At 40.5% G+C, this 13,986-nt stretch overlaps 1 protein-coding gene across 1 annotated transcript; it reads right to left on the reverse strand.

The window, feature by feature from the left end:
* Positions 1 to 255: 255 nt before the first annotated feature.
* On the reverse strand, positions 256 to 7,885 carry LOC139854088 (chitinase CLP-like). Its single transcript, XM_071843412.1, has 2 exons — positions 7,826 to 7,885; positions 256 to 702 (listed from the first exon to the last, which is right to left on the reverse strand). The coding sequence occupies exons 1-2, from the start codon at positions 7,883 to 7,885 to the stop codon at positions 256 to 258; spliced, it is 507 nt and encodes a 168-aa protein (XP_071699513.1).
* Positions 7,886 to 13,986: the final 6,101 nt, after the last annotated feature.

Here is a 13,986-nt window from a genome sequence, read left to right on the forward strand (position 1 = left end):
TCAATAGTAGACACTTGTAGTTATACGAGAATAGTATAACATAGTAAAAATTAATAATCAAAAAATAATTATAATGGGGTGATTCAGAGAGAGAAAAAAAAAAGGGAAGAGGACAAAGTGTGTTAAATGATAATTATCATTCTTTATTCATTAGATGGATAATAAATGATATTTTACTGATGATAAATGACATTAACCTGTTTTCTCCTTTCCACATAATTATATATGATATAAACTAAAATCTGAATTAAAGAACTAGAATTCAGTTCCATCAGGGGCTACTTGGGTAAAGTTGAAGTTTGAACAAGAAGACTTGATGTTTAACAACGAAGAACTAAATCCAAAAGTAGAATTCTCCAAATTAAACACCACAAACATGTCCTCTAGCTGAAACGTCCCGATCACGATTGCTGGTTCACTCGTTGCCCCACCATCAACAAATGCTAAACACGCCGTGTCCTTCGTTACTTGATTCATCGAGTTTGTAGTGGATATACTCCAAATCTTCCCACCCTCAACACTAAAACCAATATCAGGAACATTAACACCAACTTTCGAACCGTTGCTAGGAACATAGTAACAAAAGTTAAATGGTGCGACTGGTGTTGCAGTAGGGATTCGTCTTGTCACTTTTGAGAACCATCTAACCACTTGCTTATAAATGTCGGAACTTAGTTTCGTGTAAGGCTCCGTCGTACTAATCTTCGTTGTGGCATTTTTTTGTGTCGCGATCACAATTAATATCGCCCTTAGGATTTCTACCAGTACTTGCGTTCAGTGCGAAATAGTCGTAGTTGAGCAAGCCAGTTTCACAAGCTCCGGTTGAAAATAATTAATATGCGTTGGATCGATCGATATGTAAAAAAGGTCAGAAACGATCATGGAATAATTTAAACCGATGAGACTGCTTATATCTTATCCGTTTAGATTAATTAATAATATGTTGTCTCATAGAAACTAACATATCTAAACTAATAAATACGGAGTATGTATTACTCTCTCCATATCAAATTTATTGTTCACGGAACAAAAAATAGCCGGTTTAAAGACAATCATTATCACACTATATTTTTTTGACCTGTTACAGTTTTACCATTTACTTTTACCAACTTTTTTGTGCTACACGCATAAATTATGGGTATAAAAAGAACTTTAGTTAATTATTTTTATCTATTTATTGGAAATGGACAATTAATTTGGGATATTGCAAAATGGAATAGGGACGGGTTACGTATAAAGTAATTAGGCAGTTTGTTAATACCAGTAACAGGATTGGCCATATTGACCGAACATCCACAATATCCCTAATCATATACAATTGGATTCTTGGCTGTTACTGGACATGATGTATTATTGTAATTCCCGTAAGTAGATTGAACTTGTTCACATAGATTATCGTCGCAATGAACATAATCTAGTTGCGATACAAAGCTGCAATCATGCCATATGAGTGGAGCGTCAAGGTCAATAAGGAAGTTTACGTACCTGACATCTTCATCTGAATAATCGGTCTCGTATAAGTAAACGCTATATAGAGGGTTAGAAGTATCTCTGTGTTTGTGTATTTGATTGACTAGGGAATGCTAGAAATTTGGTATGAATTGACTGTCAGATTCGTTCTTGAATCGTGTGTTCACTTTCTCTATAACGTATTTCGACTCTACGATTACCTCGGTTACACGAAATCTTTACAGGGATAAGACAAGAATGCAATCAGTGTTTTTCGCAACGAAATCACTCATCAAATTGTTAGAGAGTATGTGTGTGTTTTCTGTTGGTTTGATGAATGCAGAATGGATGAATAAAACGTCCATTAAACTGTTATAGAAAAACAGTTAAAACCGAAAGTGTGTATCCCTTCATATTTGGCGGGAAAATCGGTTATGCCAAAAGGCATAACTATTCGCTGACACTTATTCGAATGCAACTTTTCTAGGTAACGAATAGTGCAATTTCGGTTGAGGTTTTGGGGCGCTGCCCCGAGCCCCGCGAGAGGCGCTGCCCCCTCGACCCCTGCCCGCTCACTTGGGAGCGGGACCCCAGCCAGGGGCGCTGCTCCTTGGACCCCGCAAGGGGGCGCAGCTCCCTTGACCCCTGCATTGTGCGCGACAGTTAGTAGCCAACTCTTACGGGCGTGTACTCCACACTCTCCGAACCCGTTGTTAAGTATAACTAACACCTGCATTCAAGTAAATCGCAACTAACTTAAATGCACGTTGGATGACACTAAAATCACCAACAGGGATTTGAAACCATAAGGATTGGGATCAGTTTGTGCAATGACTCCATCTATAAAATATATAAAGGCTAAAATGATGACAATTAGTTGTGAGAACTTCATATTTTGAATAATTGTAGTTTTTGCAGTTGTATGTTTCGGAAAGGATCAACCAAATTTATATACTTAGGTTACGTATATGGTGTGTTTCTTTTAAAATTATCATCTGACAGTCAAATGAAAATAGGAAACTCAATATTTTCTTTTAAATTACCAACTTAACGATAAAAAAAACTGAGACAATAGATTGAATGTAACGAAGTATTTGCAGAGTGAAGATTCAACAGCCTCGTTCAAATGATTGCGAAAAGCAATTTGTATCTTATCGTAGAAATTTCAAAGTCTTTTAGAGACAATTAATAATGATACCGCAACCCGCATGCGCAATATATACGTATGAGGGCACTTGCTAGCATGCGTATGCGTGTACTTTGTATGCGGTATGCGGCATGCGGATTCGTATCGAATGCCTTTATTCCCGGTACGGCGGTTACTTGGTCCTCAAGTAAGTATCTTTTCCATAATTATATCCGTGATTCGGGGGAGTTGGTTATGGAAGGGATTACCATTATCTCGGATGGTTCTAGAATTAGGGTTTGCATATATATACAAACCCTAATTATCATTCTAACCACGACAATTACGTTACGTAACCACCACCTACCACACACCCTACGTAGCAAGCTACCATCATTCATCTTCTCAAGGTTTACAGGTTAGTTTCTTAATAGCTAGCGCTTACGACCTTGCTAGGGGCCTTCTGATCAACGACCGTTATCGAAGGTGGACTTAATCACTTGGCCACCCCGCCGACATCATCATGTTGGCCAGGGTTATTCACGGTAGCCGGACCGGAGAGCCTTGTTCTAAGATCCTTAAACCCCCCTTTACGTATTGAAAAGACATATTGACCCTACAGAAAATATATGCATGATCAAGTGGTGCTTTCATTGAGAGTCGAACTAGTTCAAGACTGTTTAAATGTTTTTTCTTTTAAAAAAGGTTTTGAATTATAAGGCTTATTATTCACAAAATTTTTGAATTTTTTCTTTTACAGTATCATGACTTCCGGGGACTCATCGGAACGTACTCAAACAGACAATCAAAATACACCGTCTGGTAATCAGCAGACGCAAGCTATGACTACGGGGGCGGGATACGCGCCATATCCTCCACCGGTATCCGGCGAGCCTTTTCAGAGGTATAAGCCGATATATCTAGATGGGATTACACCGCCAAGGGCAAACTCGCCAGTCACAACCACGCGGCTGGATTTTTTCTCGGTGTATCCAAGGGTTATCTTGGTAGGAACTAGCGGTGAAACAGTAGGCCCGAATGTGGTTTGCTGCGGCCAGGTACCTATTTATAGTACCACGGTTTCAATCCCTCTGCAGACGCAGAGTGTTCAGCAGAATTCATCGTTTACACCGTTGCAACCTTGGCATCCACCGTGTCCAGTTTCGCAGTTTTTGACCCCTGCGGATGCGCAGGCATTACTTAATAGTTGGGGGTTCGGTGTCATTCCAGATGCCAATTCTCATTGGACGCCGATAACCGCAGAACAGCAAAGCACTGCGCATACGGTTGGACTTATAACGGCATATCCTCAGGTCTCGCAGGCATCTGCGCCACAGGTTTCGGCACCTTTTCAGCTACCCGTATACTCTGCGCCGGCAAGCCTGCCTTCTTTTCCAACGCATCAGCCTTGGTTATATCCGCAAACGCCGGGGCAACCTTGGCAAAATATTCAGGGGCAGGCGAATCTCGCAAGCCAATTTATGCAGGCGGCACCTCCTGACATGGTCCACCTATTTTCGCAACCTGATTTTGTTCAGGATATGATGAAGCGTTTCTTCGCAGGGCTCAAAGGTGATCCTGTTAAACCACCTTTTGAGCTACCAACTACTTTTGATAAGTTTCCTCCGCATATAACTGCATATCCGTTTCCATCAGCGCCAAAGATACCCCACACACTGGGTACTTATAATGGTTTAACTGATCCGGATGACTTCCTGCAGCGTTTCGAAGGCGCAATGCGCACCCAAGGTTGGGTGGATCCGGTTGCATGTCAGATATTTCCCATGACGCTGCAGGGCATTGCTCGCGAATGGTTTAATAAACTCCCATCAGGTAGCATATCCGGGTTCATGGATCTGCGGACGAAGTTCTTGCTGCAATATCAAAATCAGAGGTCACGCAAACGCACTCATATCGAATGTCATGATATTGTGCAGAAATCCAAGGAATCTTTGGGTGAATTTCTCACAAGATATACTAATGAGTGTCTGCGCATACCAGATCTTAAGCCAGAGCAGCAGATTTCCGGACTCATACATGGTATAAACTCATAGCGTCACCCAACATTGGTCAAGCATTTGCGCCATACGGTGCCAACAACTTATGCTGAAGCACTTAAAGAATGCCATGATTATATGCAGAGTGGCGAAGAGAACGATATTCCCACCGCCAGCTCGCGCAATGAAAGGAAAGACGATGATGATCGATCGCGTGATCAAAAACGCGGAAGTAACTCTCGCGGAAGGTATCCTAGCGGTGGTCCTATCAGGAATGATAAAGGGAAATCAAGTGGCAATTATCGAAACAGTAACCAGCGCATCATCAATAATCAGAACTATGCGCTGTTAAAAAGTTTGTCTAAAACACCAAAAGAAATTTTGGCAACCGAACCAGTGTGCGCCACCTTTGCGGTTCCAACTCCGCTTACAAAATTTGGTAAGCGGGATAAAACAAAGTATTGTGCATTCATGATGATTACGGTCATGACACTAATCGATGTAAAAACTTGATGGAACGAGTGCTTGAGGCACTGCGCGCAGGTAAACTGGATCACCTAAAACCACCTAAGAAGGACAAGGGAAAAGCCGCAGAGGATGGGTCGAAGGCTAAAACTTTCGCATGGAAAAAAGTTGATAAAACAAAAAACGCCGACTTAACCATTAATATGGTCGACACAGAGAAAGTTAGCCAGCGGAGAAAGTACAATGATCACCAGGACTAGGAACTTCTCCCAATCACATTTCCTCCTGTAATGTCAATCGACACAGTTAACGAGCCTATTATCATCAAGTGTCGCATCCCTACTTGCGGAGTACAAATTAAACGCATGCATGTTGACACCGGGAGTGGCGTTGACATTATGTACGAGCATTGCTATCGTTTCCTCCCTGCAGAAGTTAAAACGCAGTTACGCCATTCTGATATTACGTTATCTGGGTTCTCCGGAGAAAGCTCATGGCTGCTAGGCCGGATAGAGCTAATAATAGAGCTCGTAGATGATAAGAATCCGCAGTTGGTCAGACATGAGTTAGTTGACTTTTATGTTGTTCGTTCAACTTTGCGGTACAATGTGCTGCTTGGGAGAAATTCCATACGACATTTTAACATTATACCATCGGTGGTGCATGGCTTGTTTAAGTTTCCTACGAAGGGAGGGGTTGCCACAATTACGTCACATCAAACAACCGAGTTGTGTGGTTCAGTTGTGCCTGTAAACATTCCCAGCATGGGAGAACAACTTGGAAGCAGTGCGGTCATAGCTAATCGATTGCATCCAGGCAAGCGTATCAAAATTGGCGCAGGCTTGTCGGCTGAAACCAAGGCTAAGTTACATGGAATATTATCCGCAAACGCAGATGTTTTCGCATGGCAAGAATCAGACATGACTGGGGTTCCGCGTGATATTGCGGAACATAAGTTGAATGTTAATCCATTACTCACACCCGTTAGACAAAAGAAGCGACATATGACTCTTGAGCGCAGTGATTGGTTATGCGCAGAAGTAGATAACCTTGTAAAAGCAAACATTCTGCGAGAAGTGCGGTATCAGACATGGGTTGCTAATCCTGTGTTGGTGAAAAAGGCTGACGGTAATTGGCGGATGTGTGTTGATTTTAAATACATGAATAAATCGTGTCCCAAGGACAACTACCCTCTCCCGGAGATAGACTGGAAGGTGGAATCGTTGTCAGGTGTCCGGTACAAGTGTTTTCTAGATGCATACAAGGGTTATCACTAAATCTTAATGGCTGCGGAAGATGAGGACAAAACTACTTTTCATACGTCGCAAGGTATTTATTGTTATACGAAGATGCCCTTCGGATTAAAGAACGCAGGCGCGACCTATCAGAGCGTAATTGACGTAGCCTTCAAGCACCAAATCGGCAGAAATCTTGAAGCATATGTCGATGACTGGGTGATTAAAAGTAACACCAAAGAAGAAATGCTCGCAGACATCCTAGAAATGTTTGCGTCTCTACGCAGGATAAACATGAAGCTTAACCCGCTCAAATGTAGTTTTGGGGAAGAGGAAGGCAAGTTTCTAGGTCATGTGGTGACAGCGCGGGGAATCAAGGCAAATCCCAAAAAGAATGAAGCCGTTGATAGTTTGCCATCTCCGAAGACAAAGAAAGACGTGCAGAGTCTAACCGGGAAGCTTGCGGCGATCACGCGGTTTTTGTCGAAGGCCGCAGAGCGACAATTGCCATTCTTCAATACTTTGAAGAATTGTTTAAAGAAAAAAGACTTCGTATGGACTCAGGAAGCAGAATCAGCCTTTCAGGAGATGAAGAAGGTGCTCGCTGAATTACCAACACTCACCGCGCCAGTATAAGGAGAAACGCTTACGATGTACCTTGCGGCATCGAAAGAGGCTATCAGCTCGGTTCTTATCGCAGATCGCTGAAAGGTAATCCACTCTTTTATTTACATGCATTACTTATTTCGCAGAAATATAACGTTGAGGTTTTCTCAAGCGCAAAAGTCGGTCTACTTCGTAAGCAAGACGCTGACATCGAGCCAAGGTTGGAGATCTCGGATCTCGGGGAGATCTCGTTTGAACATTTTTTGAGAGATCTCGGCATCTCGGAAAAATCTCGGGGAGATCTCGGACGTTGACTTACGTTGACTTTTTAGTTTTTATAACATAAATATATAAAAATAAATCAATATATGTATATTTATATACATTTTTATAAGATTTTACAAGAAAATCCAAGAAATGAGCGAGAAAATCCGAAAAATTAAGAGAGTTTATGATAAATTTTAAGAAATGAGCAAGAAATTTCGAGAACTCATGGCTTTGACCATGTTTGACCCCGTTGACCGAGAAATCTCGGGAGAAGGACATCTCATCTCGGTGTCCTTCCAAAAACGAGATCTCAGGGAGATCTCGGGGAGAAATAAGGAGATTTACAACACTGATCGAGCGAAGTAAACTATTCACCAATAGAAAAGCTAGTGTATGCGCTAGTCCACATGGCGCGGCGTCTGCACCGGTACTTTCAAGCACATCCAATTGTGGTTCTAACTGATCAACCGATCAAGAAGGTTGGTAAATGCCTAATTTGCGGCAATGTCCAGGGCCACCGCATTGACTAACGCAATCATTTATCTTTCAGGTGTTATACAAGCCTGAGATTTCTGGCCGAATGGCTAAATGGGCAGTTGACTTAGGAGAACATGAAATAAATTTTTCTTCGCGAAGCGCGGTTAAGGGTCAAATACTTGCGGATTACCTAGCAGAGTTACCTGCGGATGTTGAGGCATCGGTAGAGCATCAGGATACGCCTGTGCCACTTTTGTCACCATGAGAATTATACACCGATGGTGCCTGCAGCACAGCTGGTGCGGGTGCAGGTATAATTTTAACTGGCCCAGATGGCGAAGAGCATACATATGCGTTGCGATTTAATTTTGCTGTTACGAACAACGAAGCAGAATACGAGGCTTTGTTAGCAGGTATGCGTATTGCGCATAAATTAAATGTTAAAATTCTGCACGCTTATGTGGATTCAAAGCTGGTATGCAGTCAAGTCAGCGGAGACTTCGAAGCGCATGACATAGCCATGCAGCAGTATCTATCGCTTGTTCATAACCTCGAGACCAGTTTGAGGCTTTTCAAATCTCCCACGTCATGCGGGGGCAAAATAAGAAGGCGGATGCGCTTAGCAAATTGGCTGATTTGGCCTTTGATCATCTGGGGAATAAAGTTCTTATTAAAGAACTGCATGCGAAATCCATTGTTATGATGCCTTTAGTGGCACCTGTTGAGGAATCTAGCTCAACATGGATGACACCTACTATTGCTTTCCTGCGGGATGGCACCTCACCTGCGGATTACGTTGATGCAAAGAAAGTCCGCACCAAGGCACCACTGTATGCCCTTGAGGGTGACGTCCTATATCGAAAAAATTATTTAGGGCTGCACTTAAGGTGCATTGATCCGAAAGAGGCAGAGGAGGTTATACGCGAGGTGCATGAAGGTGCATGCGCTCTTCATTCGGGGCACAGGTCTATTGTGTCAAAAATTATGCGGCTAGGTTATTATTGGCCCACCATGTATGCAGATACCGCACGAATAGTTAAGCAATGTGAATCGTGTCAAATACATGCACCTATCAGCAGAGCACCTGCGCATCCAATGATCCCAGTCTCATCATCATGGCCATTCTGCAAATGGGCAATTGACATAGTCGGACCATTTCTAAAAGGCCAAGGTAATTCTATCATTTATTTTATATCATATGCAGCTTGCACCAATATCTTACGCATACTCTGCACACGCAGGAAATATCAAATTTTTGATTGTTGCAATTGACTATTTCACGATGTGGGTTGAAGCACGACCAATGGCAACAATTTTAGGAAAAAGGGTGCGAAATTTTGTATAGGAAGACATTGTCTATCGATTCGGCATACCAAATGAAATTGTTAGTGATAGCGGTACGTAGTTTGCGGGGGATCCTTTTCGCAGTTGGTGCGCGGAGCTTAATATTAAGCAAACTTTTACTTCCGTTGTGCATCCGCAGGCGAATGGCCAGTGCGAAGTCACCAACCGGGATATAGTAGCTGGAATCAAAGCTAGATTGGGTCATGGTCGCATTGGTTGGGTGGACGAACTATCAAAGGTTTTGTGTGCGCATAGAACAACACCCAAAGCAAGCACTGGTGAGACTCGTTCAGTTTGGTCTATGGATCAGAAGCTGTTGTACCCGCAGAAATTGGGGTACCAACGTTCCGCATACAGAATTTTGACGAGCAAAATAACTCCGAAGCTTTGCGGGAAAATCTTAATTTGTTGGAAGAGCGCAGACTCTCTGCGGCGATAAACGAAGCCAATAATAAGCAGAAAATTGCAAAGTACTACAATCAGCGCGTGCGTTCACGCTCTTATAAGTGCGGGGACTTAGTTTGGCGTCAGAATGACGCAAGTCATGCGAAGGATACTGGGAAACTGGGCCCCCGTTGGGAAGGTCCATACAAGGTAGCAAAAGCAAGCAACACCGGGGCATACCATCTCGAGACATTAGATGGAAAACCTGTGAAACGCACTTGGCACGCGACGTTATTGAAAAAATGTTATATGTAGCTGGATGGACCTGATCACTCCAATTTATTTTAGCACATTATTTTTTCTATGTATTTTCCGTCCGTTTGGATGTGTCGCGGTTGTAATCATGATTAATGCCAATTAAATTTTTACTCGCGCATACTTTTGTTGTGTATTTCTTTCTTTTTTGTATGCAGTTCCTGCCTACTTAATGGGTATCCTCTAGCCCCCGTGCGGCAGAAGCCTGTTTGGTTACAAGGCTAGACATTAACGGCAGGCGAAGGGAATTGGCTTTCCTTTAGCCAAGCGCCACGCAGACTAGATGGCTGCCAAGTCGACTTAAAAATATAAGCATTGGTTTGCTTGTGCGTAATTACTCTCGCATTGGTTTTCTTGAGGAACTCTTAAGTATAAAAGCATTGGTTTGTTTTTGGTTGCGTTGCTTACCATACAGCTAAAGTGCACCTCTAGCACATGACGAAGCAATAACGCAGTAGCTTTTGAGTCTAAACTGTTAAAGGTAAAATTGCTAAAATATTGGTTTATTTTGCGCAGTACCTGCGTAGGCGCATGAGTTTTGGTTAACTATGCGCATGGGCATGCGGTTCATCTTTTGTTTTGATTCGCGATATATAAACAATTAATAGATAACGCATGCATAACACAATAATATATAATATAAACTAAGTTATTACAAATAAATCGTTTCAAGTGCCTGCCCAACACGGGACTTAGGGCCCAAAAATTGTATTTACAATTGCCTGCCTAAGCATAGGACTTACGGCGCAAACGGTTACAAGCTAAACCTAAAAATCCTCCTTGAGGAACCCATCAATTGACATATAGCACTGCGGCTGTACCTGTAGTGACCCGAACTTTTCCATGTTTAAATATATTAAATGAAATTGTTATTTACATGATTAAGTGTTTCCAACATGTTAAGCAATCAAACTTGTTAACACTTGATTAAGTGAAATAGATTTCATATAGACAATTGACCACCCAAGTTAACCGGTGATTCACGAACGTTAAAACTTGTAAAAACTATATGATATTATATATATGGATATATATATAGTTAACATGGTATTATTATAAGTAAACATATCATTAAGTATATTAACAATGAACTACATATGTAAAAACAAGACTACTAACTTAAGGATTTCGAAACGAGGCATATATGTAACGATTATCGTTGTAACGACATTTAATTGTATATATATCATATTAAGATATATTAATACATCATAATATCATGATAATGTAATAATTTAACATCTCATATGATATAATAAACAATGGGTTAACAACACTTAACAGGATCGTTAACCTAAAGGTTTCAAAACAACACTTACATGTAACGACTAACGATGACTAAACGACTCAGTTAAAATGTATATACATGTAGTGTTTTAATATGTATTCATACACTTTTGAAAGACTTCAAAACACTTATCAAAATACTTCTACTTAACAAAAATGCTCTGTATGGAGTCTGATGCGTCTCCTCAACATGCTCTGCGTATTAGTAACTCGTTAGCACATGCATTAAGTATGCATAGTTTACGCAGGAAAATGATGCTTACCAGTAGTGGGGGGAGGTAGATCCGCAGATGCTGGCTCGATGGGAATGAAGTTGTCGTTCCACATGTCCTCCCTCTGTTTGGGAGTGAGCTTCTTTTTCTTTTATTTGGTTTGGGGGACTTCAGTAGCCTTGCGTTTGTTGGCTGAGGTGGCAGGTGCGGATACCTGGTTTTTGCCAGTACACTCCTGCTCCAGTTGTTCTTCAACGTTTTGCTTGCGGAAAGATATTCCCGCAATCTCCTCTGCGGTAAGTACCTTCTTCATCTTCATCTCTGCAAACAAACGCGCATAAGTTAGCACATATAAGTATGTAGCAAATTGTTATATGTTAGTGTGCGTTAATACTATTCCTACCCTTGCCATTCGGTCCGATTATGGCTGGACACACGATCTCCCATGGCCAGTGTGCTGATATCTTTCCTAACCACAGCATCACGTTCCCGTATGACCGGTGCACCAGGTGTGCGTTAGTGCACTCCGCTAACAGCTTTGTTTCTTCATCATCTAGGACCGGGGTTTTGTTCACGTCCTTAGCCACATTTTCGCACCAGATAAGCGTTTGCGAAAAGTTGGTACCAACTACAGTTTGGTCAATAAAAAAGAATGTTTCTTTCCAGTGGCCCGCATTCGATTTTGGGGTTTTGGTGAAGTTTTGACGAGCAAAGAATGTGAACCACGATTTGTGGTGATTGGCTAAGCGGTATAGATGGCAGAATACCTTAACCAAGGGTACCTTTTTGAGTGCAACGCACCACATCTCAAACAATACAATCTTCCCTATGGCGTAAGGGTGTAGTTGCCCTAATCCTACGTAGAAATGATCTAAAACGCCTAGGAAAAAGTCGGAAGGTGGCACTCTAAAATTGCCATGCTTAAACACATGCTCATATATGGCTACTTTGTTCTCCGGCGGTTTGTGGGCACGTTGATTAGATTGGGGAGGCATCGGATTGTACTGTGCTAACAGTGGGTATTGTTTCACTAAAGAATCTATATGCTTTTGCTCTATAATCGATACTACACTATCTACATACGTCTCATTAGCTTTAGTCATTTTCTATAAGTGATCGGAGAATAACTAACCTCTTGAAGATTGGCCGGAATGTTCGGGAATTGATCAGAATGTGAATTAGCAGCGTATTGGAGAAGGTTATGGCAGAAAAATGGAAATGAATGTGAATTGGGTCTATTTATAGTGAAGATTGGGGGTCATGGGGTGAAATGGTCTCATCGTGGTTGTACATGTGTAACGCAATCAACGGATAGCATTTTCTGTACGCGCGTGGATGTCAGTTTGGTATGGTTCACTAGGAGCGCGTGGCTGACACGCGCCTGCCAACTGCCACTTTACGTCTTGTCAGCCGAATGGGCTTCTACGACAGTGACAGGCATTTAATGACCTCGAAACGCACGTGGAAAATTAAATTCTAGCCGTTTTCCTGTTTTTTCTTTTTCGCTTAATAGTTTGATATCATATGTCTTGCGTCATATAACATCAAAGTGGGGGGACATAATGATACCGCAACCCGCATGCGCAATATATACGTATGCGGGCACTCGCTAGCATACGTATGTGTGACGACCCGGAAATTTCTGACCAAATTTAAACTTAACCTTTATATGTTTCTGACACGATAAGCAGAATTTGTAATGTTGAATCTCAAAAAGTTTGGAACTACATTCATGTAATCAATTACCCTTTGACCGTGTTCGACGATTCACGAACAATTATGTGTATATAGATATGTATATATAATATATAATATTAACTGAAAACATTAACAAAGTATTAGATATATGATACTTTACATGAACGTATTTGTTTCGATATATTTATTGACAGAATTAAGAGATAATTTCAAATGATTGAATTATCAGATACATTATGATATGATTACGGGCCTATGTTATGAGGTCCACTGTGATTTAAGAAATCTATTCTTTTTGACCACTCATTACTTAACCAGTATGATAAAAATAACGATATTTATATTTTATTTTATCAAATATATATAACAATTTAAATTAATATTATATATATTTATACGCGTATTATACGTACATAGTTTTATACTTTTACTATACTTTAACTTTACCTTTACTTTACTTTTACTTTACTTTAACTTTAATAATTCATACTTTAATAATTTACTTTAATAATTCATACTTTAATAATTCACTTTAATAATTCACTTTAATAAATCATACTTTAATAATTCACTTTAATAATTCATACTTTAATAATTTACTTTAATAATTCATACTTTAATAATTCACTTTAATAATTCATACTTTAATAATTCACTTTAATAATTCATACTTTAATAATTCACTTTAATAATTCAAAAATCTATTATAAATAGAATTCAATAGGTTTCATTATTTCATAGAACTTGAAAATATATTTCTCTAAACTCTCTCAATCGAATTAGACAGATATTGACCAACATATAAATATATATACTTAATATAGGTTCATGAATCCGAGACAAACCCTGCACTTGTTCAGTGCCGTCATATACATAATTGCTACGAAATACAGTATTGTGAGTTTCATTACTCCCTTTTTAAATATATTTTTGGGCTGAGAATACATGCGCTGTTTTATAAATGTTTTAGGAAATAGGCACAAGTACTAAAACTAATTCTATGTGGGTTTAAACCAGAAATATACCCTTAGCTTGGTAACATTAAACTACTTGTCTATGTACGGTAGGCGCGAATCGTAAAGATAGATCTATTGGGCCTGACAAACCCCATCCTGACTATGGGA

This window comes from Rutidosis leptorrhynchoides, chromosome 6 (assembly GCF_046630445.1).
Source record: "Rutidosis leptorrhynchoides isolate AG116_Rl617_1_P2 chromosome 6, CSIRO_AGI_Rlap_v1, whole genome shotgun sequence".
Lineage (NCBI taxonomy): Eukaryota > Viridiplantae > Streptophyta > Magnoliopsida > Asterales > Asteraceae > Rutidosis > Rutidosis leptorrhynchoides.